This window comes from Brassica rapa, chromosome A01 (assembly GCF_000309985.2).
Source record: "Brassica rapa cultivar Chiifu-401-42 chromosome A01, CAAS_Brap_v3.01, whole genome shotgun sequence".
Classification (NCBI taxonomy): domain Eukaryota; kingdom Viridiplantae; phylum Streptophyta; class Magnoliopsida; order Brassicales; family Brassicaceae; genus Brassica; species Brassica rapa.
This window is the reverse complement of record NC_024795.2, coordinates 14687993-14708087: the sequence shown is the minus strand read 5'-3', so window position 1 is coordinate 14708087 and position 20095 is coordinate 14687993. Positions and strand designations below refer to the sequence as shown.

At 34.6% G+C, this 20095-nt stretch overlaps 1 protein-coding gene across 1 annotated transcript; it reads left to right on the top strand.

Moving 5' to 3' along the window:
• Nucleotides 1–3306: 3306 nt before the first annotated feature.
• Nucleotides 3307–13726, top strand: LOC103873963 (11-beta-hydroxysteroid dehydrogenase-like 3). The gene is made up of 6 exons (XM_009152376.2): nt 3307–3526; nt 6880–7072; nt 12144–12229; nt 12559–12690; nt 12819–12947; nt 13040–13726. Exons 1-6 carry the CDS (start codon nt 3344–3346, stop codon nt 13244–13246), a joined length of 930 nt encoding a protein of 309 aa, XP_009150624.1. The 5' UTR covers nt 3307–3343; the 3' UTR covers nt 13247–13726.
• Nucleotides 13727–20095: the final 6369 nt, after the last annotated feature.

Below are 20095 nucleotides of genomic sequence, written 5' to 3'. Positions count from 1 at the left end.
TCTTTAATAGTGTGTGTGCTCAGATCCCTGAAAAATGCTCCGATGCCTTGTATATTCCAATTAAACGTACATGATTATTAGTCATATTAGTCATATTAACGTAAGAAATTATTGTGTATATTACCTCCAAGTGCTTCATGTACATTTGTTGGAAGTAGCTCTGCAAATGCAAAGGGAAGTAATCGTTGCATAAAGACATGACAACCTTGACTCTTCATCCCGAAAAACTTTTTGACCCTTTTCAACACATCTAGAGATATTTGAAACATACCCATCAGGGAACTTTACTTATGATGCCACCCAGTTGAACAACACCAACGTTTGTTCGGAAGAAAATCTGAATATCGGAACGGGAACTTTTCCATTGCTTTTTATATGTAACTCGCTTCTTAAGCAAATATCAGACAAGTCCAACTTTGATTTTTTGTTGTGTTTTGTCTTCTCTAGGACATTCAATATTGTATTCATGATGTTCTCAAAAAAATCTTCTCTATATGCATCACATCGAGGTTGTGGCGCAAAAGAAAATCCTTCCAATATGGCAACTCCCAAAATATACTCTTATTGTGCTAGTTGTGCTGAACTCCGTAAAAATCAGGCATATTACCGGGAACATGCCAATTACCACCACAACAAACTATTTCTTGAGCTCCGTTGTAATCTATTTGCGCTTCAATTTCTTGTCCAGTAAATATGGAGGAGGAGTGTCTCTCAATTTTGTGCCTAAACAATTTCTTGTTTCTTCGGTACTAATGGCTAATGGAAAGAAATCGACAATGACAATCAAATCAACTTGTCTTCCTACCATTCTTCAGTTGAAACGCATCTGTCATTCCATTACAATATGGACAAGATAATCTCCCATGTGTAGTCTCCCATAGGCAAGAAAGTCATTTATGGTCCACAAAAGCATCGCTCGCATCGTAAAATTCGTCTTCGTAAAATTCGTCTTCATTGAGCAATCATACGTCCTCACCCTTGTTGACCACAACTCTTTTATCAGTGGTTCTAGAAAAACATCCATAGACCTTTTTGGATGTTTCGGATCAGGTATTAATATGGTTAAGAATAGAAACTCCCGTTGCATGCACATCTCCGGTGGCAAGTTGTATGGCGTAAGAAAGACTGGCCACAATGAATATTGTCTCCCTGACATTCCAAATGGACTAAATCCATCTGTGCAGAATCTAGGATACATATTTCGGCTATTGCTAGCGAATTTTGGATGTACTTTGTTAAAATATTTCCAGGCTCTTGCATCTGATGGATGAGTCATCTCACCATCCGTCTGAGTAGGCTCGGCATGCCATCTCATTCGTCCAACAGTCTGCTCAGATTGGTACAATCTTTTTAATCTGTCAGTAATTGGTAGGCACCACATCCTTTGGTATGGTACCCTATTACGTCGTCATCCTTGCGGTTTGAATCGTGGATTTTTGCAGAATCGACATTCTTCTAACTTCTCATCATCTCCCCAGTAGATCATGCAATTGTCGATGCAAACGTCTATCATCTCCGAAGGTAACCCAAGACTATAAACCAGTTTATGATTCTCATAATAAGAATCAGCTCACAGATTGTCTTTCGGAAAATACTCTTTAAACAAGTTTGCACATGCATCCATGCAACTTTCAGGTAGATTGTGATCAGTTTTAATATTCATAATTCTAGCAGCCAACGACAATTTAGAGAGACCTTCTCTACAACCACTGTAAATTGGCTGATTCACAGCATCTAACATTTCATAAAAAAATTTAGCATCTATGTTAGGTTCTTCAACTTCATCATGGGCTACAAATGCATCCACTACCATATCATGAACCCTATCACAATCTACCATTTTCTCCTCTTGATGGTAACTATGTTCATTATGCAAATGATCAACCGGTTCATCCTGAAAATTACTATTACTACTACTAACTTCATTCCCATAATTATAACCTTCTCCATGTTAAAACCAAATATAGTAATGTGGCGTGAAACCTTTATTTATTAAATGCTTCCATACATTTTTACGAGTTGTCAATTTTGAATTGTTGCATTTCCGACAAGGACAAAACATTTAACTGCTTTCATGGGTGAGCGGTGTAGAATCTACTTGATGCATGAATGTCTCCAGCCCTTTGAGATATTCTTTCGTCACTCTCCCGTTAGCATCTCTGTGAGTACATCCACCTCTGAAACTCCATAATATTTTCATCACCCGACATTTTTTTTTCACGTTTGTAGTTTTTCTTTTCTTTTTGGTGTGTTTGAAGTGAAACACAATCGACATATTTATAGGAAATTTTCAAAATTGGTAGGTGAAATTTTACTAGGAATTTACAAGAAAATTTAGTTAGTTAGCCGAAACAAAAAATGTGTTACAACTAAAAGGTTAGTGAACTCGAGATTGTCGGCGGTAAATTGTCGTTAAATATTTCCTCGTAAAGTCTTTGTTACATTTACGCCTACTTTACGACGAAATAGTATTTCCTCGTAAAAACCACGTCAATTTGCAATGTTTTTACATCGAATATTTATCGTCGTTAGTTTGCGAGGAAATTACGTTGATTTTTTTTTTCATCATAAAATACTCGTAAAAGGGATGTAGGACATTTTTTCCTCGTTAAACCTCCTCGTTATATATGTGTTTTTTTGTAGTGGCCTTGACGGGTTAAGCAGGTTTGGTATTTACTCTTAATTATTAATTTTAAAACGTCTATATTTTATAAATACTATGATCTTTAATTTACGTACCAACGGTCTGGTTGTCGAGGCTTGCAACTCAGATAAGGCGTACACTCGGGGGCAAAGCTAGGTTAGAGACAATGGGTGCACATGCACCCACTATATTTTAGATGTTTGGTGTTTCACATTGGACGTATAAGTTGATAGTGTCTAAGTTGGGCATGATGCACCCTTATTTTTCTACCAACCCGAGTTCAATACCCCTTTTTCTCTACTTTTCCACTAACTTTATTAAACATTTAATATATTTTATTTGTTTTTCACCCAGTCAAAATAAAGTGGCTTCGCCCCCGTACACTCGCACGATTTCCAGATTTATATCCCAGTGGTATTCATCACGATCTCGAATTCAGACGCATTTTTAGGTCAATCCATGAGGTGCATAAACTTCCACACGTGAAAGCATTCGTCTAGATTACCATCAAAGCACTCAATAATATTAAATAAATCTAAATGAGGGTTACTAAAGAGGTACGCTATCTCCACCTCCTACAACTGCCTAAGGAGTTAAACGGAAATTCCTCGCCTTCGAGCTTCTAGCAAATTGAGTTTGATTGTTTTAACAGAGAAGACAAGTTGAGAGGCTATCTAGTAGTTTCTGCGAACGAACAACATGGATATACTTCACACCAGTCTAGATGTCCTTCTACCTCTTGTTTCCATCATCTTTTTCTTCTTCTTTTACCCATTTTATGTTTTGATCAAACTTGTGATGTTTCTCTATAAGCAATTTCTCTTCGAAAACGTAGCTGGAAAAGTAGTTCTAATCACCGGAGCTTCCTCGGGCATCGGAGAGGTTAGCTATTTTTCTTCATCTTCTTTTACTGGAAGTAATTTCTTTGATAACAAAAGGTTACTTTGATTTAAGCTATTCAAGAGGTTAGCAACTTTTGGATGCAATGTTTTTTTAACCATTTTTTTGTCAACATTTTTGTTTTGTTTTTGTCTTTTATTATTTTTTTAATCTCTGTACTCTGTAGTATTTACCTACAAACATTTTACGGACAATTCCAAGTAATTAGTGACTACTAAATCTTAAATCTTTATAGTTTTGTTCACTATATACCGTCTGAATATATGCTAACTGATGATTCTATTTTTATTTTACCAGTTGCAAGGTATGGTGTAATGTTTTCGGATGTCCTAAAATTTTGAGGATCACTAGATTAATCTATTATACATTGGTTGGCTTAATCATTTAATTAACATTTTTAGTATATGCATTATAAATATAAAGACCAGTATGATAATGATTTTTTTTTATGTTTTTAATAATTTTTTATTTTTGTGATTTTTTTCGTTTCCATTTCATTTGTTTTCTTCACAAAATCTATTTAACAAAGTATTGCCTAAAAAGCAAAGGAAGAACAAGAAATAGACTAAAACTGGAAAAATGAAGAGGATAGCAACAAACGTAACAACACAGTATTTAAAGATGTTCTACATTAGTTTATAATTATCTTCAGATAAAGACTCTAACAATTTACAAAACTCTTTAACACAATTTAAAAATATATAAAAATCTTCATAACTCTTTTAAAATTCAGAAATCAATTAATTGTGAAAAACCATCAAAACTCTTTCTAAATCATAAACTAATAACAGCCCCTTAATCTTTTAAGTTTTGTTCACTATATACCGTCTGAATATATGCTAACTGATGATTCTATTTTTATTTTACCAGTTGCAAGGTATGGTGTAATGTTTTCGGATGTCCTAAAATTTTGTGGATCACTAGATTAATCTGTTATACATTGGTTGGCTTAATCATTTAATTAACATTTTTAGTATATGCATTATAAATATAAAGACCAGTATGATAATGATTTTTTTATGTTTTTAATAATTTTTCAATTTTTATGATTTTTTCGTTTCTGTTTCATTTGTTTTCGTTTCATTTTTGTTTCATTTGTTTCCGTTTCATTTTTGTTTCTTAACGACGCAAAAATATATAAAAATACCAGAACATAATCACATATAAAATATGTACTAAACTAAAGTGAAAAGTAAAACTTCATCTTCTTAACATTTATTATCTCTCTGAATTACCTATTTAAATATGAAACATGCATGAAACTACAAAAATATTACAAAACACACAAAAATAAAACAAAAAAGAAGTCAATAAAAATAAACAAAATATTAATATTTTATGATAGCGTATAGAAATTTTTAAAAGTGAAGAATTCACATAATTATAATATTTTTTAGTTTAAATATATACACATATTTTTATCTTTTTATTTTATATATTTTAGTTTCTATGACAAATATCAAATAAAACATTATCTAACAAATAAATTATAGTCATTACATATATCCATTTGTACGAATGTCCCTTATTTCTTTTGACAAATATTTTATAGTTAATTAATTAATTTGTATATGATCAATTATATAATAAAGAAACGAAATCTATCTTATTAAAACTCAAGTACAAAATGAGATTGTTTGGCAATATGAATAGTAGTTAAAAATATAGTACTATTTGGAAACATGGATATTAGTAAGTTAGAAAAAAAAATAATGGGCTTATGCTAGTAAAAAAATTGAAAGTCCATTACATTATATTAAAAAGTAATGGGTCTATGTTACTTGATATATATATTCAAATCAAAATAATAATTTAAAATTGATTTATATCAAAAATTCATTTAAAAGTATACAAATATTCAAAATATGATTTTTACTAACATATTTTTCAATAACTATTATAAAAATGTTTTCAATATATATAATAAAAATACAATACAAAGTCCAATTTCAAACACCAACTTAAATTATGGTTTTTATATTTCACATTAAATTTTAAAATATAATATATGTGATTATTTATATGATTGTACGTATAAAATATATTCAAAATTTGATTTTTACTAACATATTTTCCAATAACTATTATAACAATGTTTTCAATATATATAATAAAAATACAATTCAAAGCCTAATTTCAAACACCAACTTAAATTATGGTTTTTATATTTCACATTAAATTTTAAAATATAATATATGTGATTATTTATATGATTGTACATATAAAATATTATTAGTTATAAGAAAAGTTATTTGACGGTACGTATAAAATACGATTAATTATATGATAACACATATTTTGTAACCTATGATAACACATATATGGATATATATATATATATAATAGTGATTATGGGTGGATGTTCGGGTTCGTTTTCGGGTCTTTTTGAGATTTTGTGTTCAGTTCAGATCTTTGAGAATTTGGTTCTGATTTGGATAACCAATTTAAATAGGTTTGGTTTAAATATTTGGATAGAGAATTAATAATTATTTAAGTATTTTTGGAGTTTTGAGTATTTTTTAACTATTTAAGATATTTACGTTTAATTATTTGTATATATTTCCAAGCATTTATGCGAACTTAAAAGTATCATATATATTCTGGATGTTTTTATATATATTAAAAATAATTCGGTTTGGATCGGATTAGATTTCAATTCTTCAAATACCAAAATTTTAAATAATTCGGATATTTAATCAATTCTGGTTCGGATTTAGTACTACTTATTTGGATTGGGATCGGTTCGATTCTTAGAATTCGAGTTTTTTGCCCAACCCTAAATAGTGACATAAAAAGCAAATAGCATCATATTTTTTTTTAAAAATACACCCGCACGTGCGTGGAGGTCAAAATCTAGTTATTAATTAAAAATCAATGACATAACTAGACTAAAACTTATTGTGAGAGTTTATAAGTGAAAAATTACTTCATAAATAATAGTTTAGATATCTTTGTATTTTTAGTGATTTATAGGCCTATATTTATATTTTGATTTAGTTGATAATTTTTTTTGACGTTTTGACATATTGTGGATTTTTTTTTTCATATGGGTACTTGACAAGATAAATATAAATAAGCTTTTGCGAAAGTATAATTTAGATATTTGATGATAATTAGATTTTACGGGCATTTAAAGCCCAAAAATGTCCATGTTCGTGACATAGAGCATCCTTTGTGAATTTTCAGTCGATATTTGTAAAAGTGCATAAATTATCATATATTATCATTCATTTAAAATACGAGTAACAAGAACTAGATATATTGATACAATAAACTGATATGATATTTGGTTGAGATTATTTATGCGATCGTGCTTTATTTGGTTGGTAAAATAGCATCTAGCATACGAATATGCGAAGAAAGGAGCATATTTGGCTCTCGTTGCTCGAAGAGAAGACCGTCTGGACATAGTAGCAGAAACATCACGTCAATTAGGATCTGGTGATGTCATCATCATACCTGGTGACGTTGCCGAGGTTGAGGACTGCAAGGAGTTCATTGATGAGACGATTCGTCATTTCGGAAAACGTAAGCATTCAAATAATTGAAAAATTACCTACATCATACATAGCAATATTATGATTATGAATGTTGATGCCTGCCGGTAACCCGTAAATTATGGCCTACAAATACAGTTTGGGGTAATTATAAACTGATTTACATCATAATGACAAATTACATGTTATAAAAACATAGATGTTAAAAAAACATTTTCAAATTCTAATGCTATTGAATTTATGGTTTTAAAAATTTGCACTAATATTTATTGTTATTAAACATATTTCATATAATGAAATTGAAGAGTATTCTAGTGATTTTCGTATGTTTTAGTGAAACTTTCTAATTCAAAACAAAAAACTTATACCATTCCAATCAGAAATGCCAAGTATCCGTGGATAAGAATATTTATCTAACTCCGGATCTTCAATATTGTTTTACCACCATAATAGATAGTTCAAGTTGCTATAAGTAATGGATATTGGTAAATCAATGGGAAAAAAGTATAGATAATAATTTCCAAGTTTATAAAGTTGGCGAACATTCGAAAATAGCATGATTTACACGTTCATTAATATTCTCACATCTACATCTAAGAAAATGATGATCACATCACATATTATGAAGTGTCAATTTTCTAGCACTGCTAAATGGCATGTCACAGTCTACCATATAAGATGACATATCTTTTGAGGAGAACTGATTTTCCAAATAAGTGCTTGAAGCATAGTGATGCTAGGTTCAGTTAATATGGCCTGATTTTACCCAATATCCTGATTTTACTATATACTGATCACTCTTCGTATAACTCCAACAAAATTTATCGTTTTGTGTGGATTGGCTTACGACCTTAATCCTCTCCAACATCTCCACATTCCATTATTTAAGCTTGCCATGAATAAAGTGTTTCACCTTCATTCTTGGGTGGACTACCAGAACATTAGGCCATGCTGACAGGAATCTTCAGAATCCAAGGGTCTTCTCAAGCTCTAATCTCAAAACAAGAATACACTTTAATGGTTTAGCTTCTGATAAAATTTTTTATACATAAGAAGGCTATCAATAGAACCTGATATCAAAGGAAAACTAAGTCGGTAATACTTGCCATGCAACAAACACTCTTGGGAGAAGAGAATCTTGAAATTGTACTAGCCGCCACAACTGTTTGCCCAACAACGATAGATTAAAATCATGAATTATACATAAACCAAGACCAACTTCTTCGTTTGGGATATATAATTATCCCATTCTGCCCGATGCATCCACCTTTTAGATAGATTTAAGCTCCATCAGAACCGTGCAATGACACTTGTAAGTTTTTCACAAATATCCAAGGGAACCATAAACCTTAACATAGGTTGGAAGAGATTATACGATAAAGTTTATCAAAATTTCCTTCTGTCCTTTTAAAAACCATCGTGTGGACCATCCATTAAATCTATGTTGTAGTGTATCCGTTCCGAACGTAATAATTTTGCATTTTGATCAACTAATATCCTCTGGAATTTCTAAGTAGGATCCTATCCCGTCTTTGTTATCCATTCCCAAAGAAGATTTTTTCGTTTAATTCACATTCCTAGGTACTCTCTTACCAAAGAGTATAGAATATGTTTCAAAATTAATACACTAACCCAATGCTTTTAAATATATCTTGATTGCTTGCATTACTTCATCACATTTGGGGGGTTCCGCCTTACATAAGAAATAATTGTCATCAGCGAAAAGAAGGTGTGACACCAGATGGCTAACACATGAGACACGCATCCCGTTATATTTCCTTGATTTTCCGTATGGTTAAGAAGGTTAACAAGCGTTTTCGTGCATAAAATAGAGAGAAAATAAGACAAAGGATCTCCTTGACGACGTAAACCCCTTTTGGGTAAAATATTGCCTTTGTGCTGACAATTCATCAGAACATGATATTGGAAAGATGTTATGCATTGTATTATCCAGTCTATTCATGTTGTCTTTTGCATGACAAATTTAATAAAATTCAATTTCACTTGATCATACGCTTTGCTCATGTCAGTTTTGATAACCATTCACTTGTTTCTTCCTATCAGATTTGTTATGAGGGCGTGGAAAATTTCTTGAGCAATCATTATATTGTATGTGATCTGTCTTCTAGCAGCAAAGGCTGACTGGTTTTTTGATACACAATCAGGTCATGCTTTCTTTAATCTATGGAAAAAGACTTTGGAGATTATCTTCTAACTCACATTGCAAAGACTGATTGGCCGATGACACTATATGCTTGTCCTTTTTAGGAATAAGACAAATGTTTGTATCATTGAGTCCTTGAGCCATAAGACCTTTGGAAAGAAAATCATTAACCGTACGAGTTAAATCTCCTTTCAAATTCTCCCATAACTTCTAAGAGAAAAGCGGTCTCATTCCATCAGACATATGGGCCTTTTCCAGGTGCATCGCAAACAAAGTAAGTTTTATTTCCCTTTTTGTAACATAGGACGTAAGATCCTCGTTAATCGTATATATGATGATGGTCAATGAAATATTCGCTAATGCTTCATCAATCTCTTACAGGTTTGATGACTTCAAGATATTTCTGAAATAACTAGTAGCTATGGCTACCAATCCCTCCAGCATTACATGAATCATCAATTAAACATGTAATTCTGGTTTTGCATGTCTCTGATTGGTTAGTACATGGAAAATCATCGGCTGGATGTTTTGCAACACCATTTTTATGTCTCTGAAAGGAATAGTGCTCTAGACGTTCAACTATGACCCCTTCGACAATTCCAATTGAGTGTCTTTGTAGATGTAGATCCAAAGGTTTATGTGAAACCATCAAACATTTTTTATGGCTTGAAAAAGTGATCTTTTTTACTCCTATACTTTGTCATTAGAGCAAGACTGTAACACCCCCGACCACCCAAGGCTAATAGGTTTCCACGCCCACTCACTGACATGTGAGTCTCAGTTCGTACGTTGAGTGGTACATTAGTTTTTCTGAGGCTTGAAAGTCACTATATGATCTTTTCCCGTGCTTTGGCCTCACTCACACAGTATCGTGAATGACTTGCCACTTGGTCGCCCATTCTTCCTTCCACTACTTCAGATGAAGCACACTTAACTCCAGACAGCTTCACTCCGGAAAGCCTCTAGGAGTAGATTTACCCCTAGATGTTTAGTCAACTGCTGCACCTCGGGGGATGGAAAATATATCAACTCGTACTCTCGAGCTCTCAAAAAATATAAGTGCACTTTAGTTACATAGGTAGCCAAATCAATTGTGTTAAACCTTTCATCATACACTATAAATCAGGATGTTACAAAGACTGAAGTGAGTCAACTCTGCTCTGTAAAAACTGATATAGTTTAACATATAAGATGCAAAGACTGTCGCCGAAACAATAATAAAGAGCAATCCATATCAACGAGTATTCTAGAAATCACCTTGCTAAAATATTTGAACAATAGAGACACACAGCAGCAGTGAACATGGACAGCCTTTGGAAGGAGCAAAGCACTTTGATTCAAGTCCGAATTCCAAATGAGAAATCCAGTACAGTCTATAGCTAATGGGATTTCAGATCTTTAAGGTGATGAGTTCACTTCGAGTACGGAGTCGCCACCCTATTGCCAAGATTTCTGGTTCGCCGCTGGGATTAGAGAGATAAGAACGCAGTGATGGATCAGAGGTGAGTCTCCGAGATGTGTATCACAATCTGAAGCCAAAGAGAATTCAGATCCAAACGAATATAAGATCACATTGCTGGAGAAGATACAATGCACTCATAACCAGACTGATCATCAACCACCGAGACGAAACACTTAAATGACAAAAACAGGATGAGAGATTTTGATTATGATCTATAACCAAAGGGCTAAAAGATCCAGGTTCTCATTGCAACACATAGCTCCTTATTTCGTCTCGTCGAAGAGAACAATATGAAACCAGAGAGATGAAACTAGGAGCCAAAGGGCTTCCAGGTTTGATAACCGAAATTATATCTATAGTCATAGGACTATAGATCAGCACCAAGAAGAGATCTCACAAAGAAGAGATCGCCCCAAGAAGAGATCTACATATGAGCACAAGGAAGAGATAGTAGATCGTGGGTGATTCACCGCAATTTTCACTCCCAAGAGGTCTGTCTGTTCTGCTCCAGATATTTATGATATATTTTTCTTTTGCTGCAAATCTTATAATTTTAAATAGGATTATGTAGTGGTTTAATCAAAATCATATTAACATTCATAACTGACCCAAAATCATTTAGAATTCATATAAAATCAAATTATTCCAAATCATTACAAATACATAACTCAATACACATTGTTGGACCCAAATCCCCACAAGATCCAATAAAAAAGGGGGCCGCTCCATGTTAAAGAAAGAATTGGATCTCGACCTCAGGTTGACCTAAACTAAGATAGATATTCGGAGATCGATCACTAGCTCAAACTAAAAAAACGAGATCGAAGACCCGTCTGAAAATGGAAGGACCAAGTCGAAGAATAGCCTCCAGAATCATTGGAACATACGAGTCACGAGCAAAATACCCTAGAGATCTCGGGATCAACAACATACAAAGGAGAAAATCACAGATGTATCAGCGAACGGAAACAATTATAAAAAGAAGAAAAGAGAGAAGAGAAAGCACATTCTGAGACCTAGATTACCACCATCCACTTCGACCTCGATCTCCATATCTTTGATTCATAGTTTCTATCTTAGTTGATCTTGTTAATTCTTATAAACTCCATTTGTTTTGAACATCAATATATAATTTTTTTCATCAGCCTGAATCTGATTACATCGATTTGTTATGAGGATATTGTTGTCTACATACTTCTTCTTTCTTAATTTTTTACATAAAATCACTATCAAATACTTTGTGTGGGTTTTAAGATCCACATTTTGACGCCGTCTATGGGGAAGGGAAACATAGGCTTCGATATTGTGTTTACACACACATATAGATGTCAATAAAAATATATGATTCTATAAACGAACTATTATAATCGACCATGGTACAGTTTTTAATTGAACTGTTAGAATTCTTGTTTTGTATTGTTTGGTCAAATCAATTTACATAGTTATTGTTCTAATCAAGTTGTCATATCTAAACAGTGGACCACCTGATCAACAATGCTGGAGTAACTCAAACCGTTGTTTTTGAAGATTACATTCATATTCAAGCCGCTAATCCTATAATGGTGAGTTTTAATTTGCAAAATTCACATTAAACCATAAATTAAGTAAACTGATTAGATATCAGTACCAAACATGAATTTCATATAATTTCTTCAATATACACGTTAAAGTGCTATGTTCATAACAAAAAGGAAAAGAAAACAAAAACAGTTTTACATACAATATTCTATATATTTTAAAACGCAAACAAATTTTATCTCCATATCATTATTGTTTACACTATAATAAAAATAATATAATATTTAGGTTATGTTAGAAAAACCAACATAATGTTTTAGCGTTAAATCATTGTAAAAGCTACATGCTTCATCTAACTCGTGTGTATTTTAAGGACATCAACTTTTGGGGCTCGACATACATCACTTATTTTGCGATTCCACATCTTCGAAAAAGCAAGGGAAAAGTCATTGTGATTTCATCTGGTGCAGCAAATATAGCTTTGCCAGTGGCAAGCGTCTACTCAGTAAGATCTTTTAAGATATAAACAAAAATTTATTTGACCAGTTTCTATATATACATGAAGAAGAAATAAAAGGTTACTTGGGGCTCAACAATTACATACTATTGATATTACTTGATTTATTGTTGTAGGCAAGCAAAGCAGCCTTGTTAAGATTCTTTGAGACACTAAGAATTGAGCTCAATCCGGACATTAAAATAACAATTGTTTTTCCGGGAGTTGTAGCAACAGATATGACCACTCCTCGCTGCATAGAACATGTAAGTAACAAAATGTGTACATTTTTATACCGTATAAATATTAACACTAATTCTAACTATATGTATTTTCGTGCACTCGATTTAAAAAATAGTATGGTTCAGATTTTATCTTCACGGAGCCAGTGAGTAGATGTGCAAAAGGAATCTTCAACGGCATTTGTAGAGGAGAGACATACATAGAAGAGCCATCGTGGATGAAATGGATATATGTGATGAAAAACGTGTGTCCTGAAATCGTTGAATATGTACTCAACTATATATATATTCGTTCTCTCAAACCTTTTTTCAAGCGTGATTGATCATTTGGATACATGCAATTGCAAACTCTAGTCTTTAATAATGGGTGTGTTGCTATGATGGACGACATGAAACTTGTATTTTGTGTGTTATTAATTATCGCAATTGCGTTACATCTATTGTTTTTTATATTTTCTCATATCTTTTATAGAGCCGAATATATCGTATAGCTAGAGGATTCCTTAATTATTCATTTAAGACTATGTATAGGACATGACTCCGAAGAAGATAAGGCTTGTTCCTTCGGATCCTAGCCGGTTTAAGTGTTCATATATATATACAACCATTCGATTCAAAACGATCTAGGGCGGCTCTTTATTTCCAAGTTGAAAGATAATATTCCAAGAATTCAAGATCATGAGATAATTTATTAAATCAAGACAACATCATACAGAAACCCTGATCGTGAACAAAAGAAATGTCTTTCTTTTTTTTTGTGCATAATGCATGCCTAATATAAAGAATCTCGACAACCGTTGCGGAAACAACAGATGACCATCGCCATGCACAAGCAGATAAGGGCACAGACGTCGGTGGCACAGCTGTGATGTATATAAACAAAGAGGTACATATTAACTGTGGACTAAGAACAAAACAAAAATAGATAGACTATGAAAAAGGAAGAAAGAGAGAGAAACATGGGATCAACGAACCATCCATCTATTGTATCAAACAGAAAGTATTTGCTCAAAGATTATAACTCAAACTCAAACTCTTTACTGCTTTAGAAAACTATCTCAAAAACTAAAGCTCTCAACTCTCTTAAGTTATTCAACACACTTGCATATCTTTATATAACACTTTAATTATCCTAACCTCATTGGGATTAACACAACTCTATATTTCCTAATCCTTTTAGATAACCATAACTATTTCAAGCTATTTCAAGCTTATCCCAACATTCCAACCTAAGCTATTTCAAGCTTATCCCAACATTCTCCCTTCTAAGTTTGAAATCTCTTTTCTCCAAATCTTGTACTCCAATGAAATCTCACATTTCTCTGAATTTGATTCTTCCTAAAGCTTTAGTTAAGATGTCTGCCTTTTGCTTGTCTCCAGGAACATGTTCTACTTCAATCTGCCCCTTCTCCATGCATTCTCTTATAAAGTGATATCGAGAGTCTATATGCTTACTTCGACCATGAAAAATCAGGTTCTTAGTAAGAGCAATAGCCGACCTATTATCAATACATATCACGACCTTCTCGCATGGAAGACCCGTGATCTCACTTAACAGCTCTTGAAGCCAAAGTGACTGTCTTGCTGCTTCGGTTCCAGCCATGAACTCAGCCTCACATGATGATAGCGCTACAGTGTCATGTTTCTGCGAGCACCATGTAATTGGAATTTCTCCATGATAGAATATATGACCGATTGTGCTTTTGTCGTCGTCTTGATCGGTGTTGTAGCTACTATCACTAAACCCTATTAATCTCGGCACAACTGATGGTGTATTTAAACCCTAAATCCAAATCCAAACTCTAGATCATAAACCCAAACCCTAAACCCAAATCCTAAACCTAAACCCTAAACCCAAACCCTATATCCTAAACCTGAATTCTAGGCCCTAAACCCAAAACATAAACACCAAAAGATTTGAATTTGGATTTAGGGCTTACAGTTTGGTTTAGGGTCTAGGATTTGGGTGTGGATTTAGAGTTTACGGTTAATCCAAATCCAAACTCTAGATCATAAACCCAAACCCTAAACCCAAATCCTAAACCTAAACCCTAAACCCAAACCCTATATCCTAAACCTGAATTCTAGGCCCTAAACCCAAAACATAAACACCAAAAGATTTGAATTTGGATTTAGGGTTTACAGTTTGGTTTAGGGTCTAGGATTTGGGTGTGGATTTAGAGTTTACGGTTTGGGCTTATGGTCTAGGATTTGGGTTTACAGTTTGGGTTTAGGATTTATGATTTGGGTTTATAGTATAGATTTTGGGTTTAGGGTTTACTATTTGGGTTTAGGGTATAGGGTTTGGGCTTATTATTTAGGGGTTAGATTTAGATTTAGGGTTTAAAATTTAAGATTTAGGGTTGTGTTAGGCATCATTCTTTTTAAAAAAATTTAAAATAAAATTAATATTTTTATTAATTATTTAGGTGACACTTTGATTGGTGGTAAGAGAGATACTGAATTTAAAGATTCACCATAAGGGGTTGAACCTAAGTTTTGTCATTCAAAAAAATGAGAAAGGGTTGTGCCTTTTGAAAATCAATGATTCAAAAATGAAAAACACATCGTTTGGAGTAGTAACTGATGATGTCATACATTTAAACAAAACTAAAACTCCACCATTAGATTTCATAAGGAAGCGATCTCTACCATTGGATTAAAATTTTATTTTCCTATAAAAAAATGCTGACATCAGCCAAGACAATAAGTAGGTTTGCTATTATATATAAATTTTATAAATTAATAATTTCACTATTTAATAATGCACTATCAGACAAATCTAAAATGGTTTTAGTTCAAAAACAGTTATCAATAATCGATTTAAAAATATTTACATACATCAATAGTAATAAATTCAAGTGCATTATTGAAAAAATATTTTTTGTTCTGATGCGTTTACTTATATAAAATTTTATGTTTCAAATCTTATATTAAAGTAAATTTTGCAAAACATATTAAAAGAAAAATAACTCAAACTACGTTCCTAATTTTACTGTGATAGTCATGTTACTCTTTTTCATTTCATATAATAAAAACTTATTTGACATTAATATAATTCTGTGCAACAGTATCTGGGGAAGGAATTTGAAGAACAAAACTTGCATGTTTGGAAGTTTAGGGTCAAAAACGAAGATAGCAAAGAAAAGGGATCATATTTTAAAAAGAGGAATTAGGCCGGTGATCGATCCATGTAACCCAGATAGATCAATATTAAGCTCCTCAATCACGGTCCAAAGATTCTCGAGCAGATGGTGGCCATGACAGAGAAGAGAGAAGCGACAGTGACTCCGATGATTTAGAATAGGTACCACGTCCGGAGGTCACGAGTAGATGACACTACAAGAAAACAGCGGTATTCTGACGGACGTTCCGACGAAAAATGAATTCCTCGGAATATACCGAGGGAAACACAAAATTTGGCTTCCTCGGAATTTCCTCGGAATATACCGACGGAACTCCGAGGAAAATTCATTCCGTCGGAATATTCCGACGGAATACCGAGGAAAATTGTATTCCTCAGAAAAAACCGATGAATTCCGAGGAAATATTATAGACGTTAGAGAGCCGTTGGAGAGCCGTTGGGGGATTTTAAAAATTCCGAGGAAATTCCGACGAACTAGCCGTTTGCATCGGAATTCCGTCGGAATTTCCTCGGTCCGTCGGCAGGATTTCAACTATAAATACAAGCACCCCTCTTCCTCTTCATTCACTCCATATCTTCATCCTCCCTCTCACTTTCTTTACACACGAATTTGATTCATAAAAAACATGTCTTCTTCAAATTATTTTCGTTCTTGGATCGATCGACCTCATTTGGATCCGAACACGAGATTGCTTACGGAAGAATACCAACAAGGTATAACCGAATTCATGGGGTTAGTTCACCGACAACCGGAAGCAAAAACAGGTATGTTAAGATGTCCTTGCTCTAATTGTAAAAATAAAAAAGTTATTAAACAATGGGATGTTTGGACTCATCTATATTTGAGTGGGTTTACACGAAGTTACAAAATTTGGTATCATCATGGAGAAACTGATTATGAACATGGTAGTACTAGCGAACCTCAGCCAGCGGTTAGATTAGAAGATCCAATTAGAACGGATGTAGATTACGGTGTAGGTACTGAGCAGATGGTAAATGATCATTTTAGAGGGGAAGATTTACCCAATGCCGAAGCTAGGAGATTTTATGATATGTTGGATGCTGGAAAGCAACCATTGTACGAAGTTGCAGAGATGGTCATTCAGCTTTATCATCTGCTACAAGATTGATGGGCATTAAGACGGATTATAATTTGGCTGAAGACTGTGTGGATGCGATTGCTGATTATGTAAAAGGTATTCTACCCGAAGATAATGTAGCTCCTGGCTCATACTACGAGGTTCAGAAACTCGTAGCTGGTCTTGTTTATCGTATCAGGTAATAGATGTATGCAGAGACAACTGCATGATTTATTGGAGGGCGGATGAACAGCGGGTTTCATGCAAATTTTGTGGGAAGCCTCGTTATAAAGATACGAGTGGAAGAGTTCCAGTACCATATAAAAGGATGTGGTATTTGCCTTTGACGGAAAGGTTGCAGAGGCTGTATCTGTCTGAACGCACAGCGCAACCAATGAGATGGCATGCGGAGCACTCAACAGATGGTGAGATCAGACATCCTTCAGATGCAAAAGCGTGGAAGCATTTCCAATCAAAGTATCCCGACTTTGCGTATGAGAGAAGAAATGTCTACCTTGGATTATGTACTGATGGTTTCAGCCCGTTTGGCAAGAGTGGAAGACAGTATTCTCTATGGCCAGTCATTCTTACACCATACAACCTACCCCCAAACTTGTGCTTGCGACGAGAGTTTTTGTTTCTCTCGATTCTCGTTCCCGGACCAGAGCATCCTAAGAGATCACTTGATGTGTTTCTTCAGCCACTAATATATGAGTTGCAACAACTATGGGCTCAAGGTGCTGAAACATACGATGTTTCGTATAAAGAAAACTTTCAAATGCGGGCAGTACTAATGTGGACAATAAGTGATTTTCCAGCATATGGTATGTTATCTGGATGGACAACGCATGGAAGGCTATCATGTCCATATTGTCAAGATAACACTGATGCTTTCCAACTAAAACACGGAAGGAAAACGTGTTGGTTTGACTGTCACAGGAGATTTCTACCACCAGATCATCCATATCGTAGAAGTAGGAATTTGTTTACGAAGAACAAGAGGGTGTTTGACAGTCCACCTCCGGAAATTCGTGGGAAAGATTTGAAGACACAACTTAGAGATTTTGGTGCAGAAAGGACGCCAGACGTCGGTGGACATGAGCATTTTCCGGTAGATGGTGTTGGAAACCTACATAACTGGCACAAAAAAAGTATTTTTTGGGATCTGCCATACTGGGAGGATCATCTACTAAGGCATAATTTAGATGTCATGCATATTGAGAAGAACTTTTTTGACAATCTCATGAACACGATCCTTAATGTTCAAGGTAAAACAAAGGATAATTTGAAGTCAAGACTGGATTTAGTCGATATATGTGCTCGTTCAGAACTTCATGTTGATGAGAGTGGTAGGGCTCCTTTTCCCATATACCGACTTGATGCAGCGGGAAAGGATGCGTTCTTTGATTGGATTTCAAACGATGTGGAATTTCCAGACGGTTACGCATCTAATTTGCGTAACTGTATCGACAGAAAGGAAGGAAAGTTTACTGGCTTGAAAAGCCACGATTGCCATGTAATGATGCAGCGCCTCCTTCCGTTTGCCTTCAAGGAACTATTACCACGAAATGTTCATGAAGCAATTGCAGGGATAAGTGGTTTCTTCCGCGATTTATGCACGAGATCAGTGACTCTTGAAGGTATTGAAAATTTGAAGACTAACATAGCCGTGATTCAGTGCAACCTTGAGAAGATATTTCCTCCCTCATTTTTTGATGTTATGGAGCATCTTGTTATTCACCTGGTAAGAGAATTGGAACTTGGTGGTCCTGTGCAGTATAGATGGATGTATCTGTATGAGCGGTATATGTTCCATTTGAAGAAGATGGTGAAAAATTTAAGTAGGGTGGAAGGTTCTATAGTCGCACAGATGATCAATGAAGAAACTTCAAACTTTGCCGAGTACTACTTTCCAGCAGAAGTTCAGACCAAAAACAGAAGACCTGCTCGGCATGATGATAGAGGCGAACGGGCAACATATCATTGGAAGGTTCCAGACATTTTCACAGACGTTGGACGACTTAGCGGAAAACCAAAGGACCGTCGACTTACTGATCAGGAGCGCAGTCATTTGCAAACATATTTACTCACCAACTGCGAAGATGTTCTTCAATATGAAAGGATTTTCATGGCAGAAAAGCGGTTCGAATATAGATACGCCACAGAGGACGAACTAGAAGAAATGAAGCAGAGAGAATTTGGTGGATGGATGTTTACTTATGTGAGTGATGGTTTGGCCAGAGGTGAAACATTTGACGATTGGATACGCGAGATGGTCGTTGGACCAAACTTTGTTGTGAAGTCATATCCGAGATTTTGTACTCGAGGATATGCATTCACAACTCAGAAGAGGAGACGTTCGAGTACGACTTACGATGCTGGTGTTTGTTCTGCATCAGGAGATGATGTATACTACGGACACATAAATGAGATTTTGGAAATCAAGTATTTGGGCATGGTTGGATTGCGCTGTACTGTTTTCTATTGTGATTGGCACGACAACACTCCAGATCGAGGTGTGAGAACAGATGCATTTGGTGTTACATCAGTAAATTCAAGACGGAAGCTGCAATATTATGATCCTTTCATTCTTGCTTCTCAGGCCGATCAGGTTTGTTATATCAAGTACCCCCGGGTAAGGAACAGAGATGATCCATGGGTTACTGTTACAAGACTCAACCCGAGAGGCCGAGTTCAGGGAAGTTCTGAGCTGGAAGACCCACTACAACCAAGCACATCCGGCAACTTAAGTGCAGCAGAAGATTTAGGTGGAGTTGGCCTTGTAGTCGATTTAACCGACTTCGGAGAGGAAGCCGCCGTTCACGTAGAGGATGAACCAGTGATTGGAGAGTTTCACCAAGATCCAGATTCAGATTCATCTGGTGATGACGACTCGGAAACAGACTAGCGTCGACCTTTTTTTTTTTTTTAAATATAAATACCGAGGA

Bases quoted from the DNA above. Each gene is read 5' to 3' on its own strand.
- LOC103873963 (XM_009152376.2), top strand. From the start codon at position 3,344: ATGGATATACTTCACACCAGTCTAGATGTCCTTCTACCTCTTGTTTCC. The intron at 7,073-12,143 runs GTAAGCATTCAA...ATATCTAAACAG, and splicing joins GATTCGTCATTTCGGAAAAC to TGGACCACCTGATCAACAAT. The intron at 12,948-13,039 runs GTAAGTAACAAA...TTTAAAAAATAG, and splicing joins CTCCTCGCTGCATAGAACAT to TATGGTTCAGATTTTATCTT.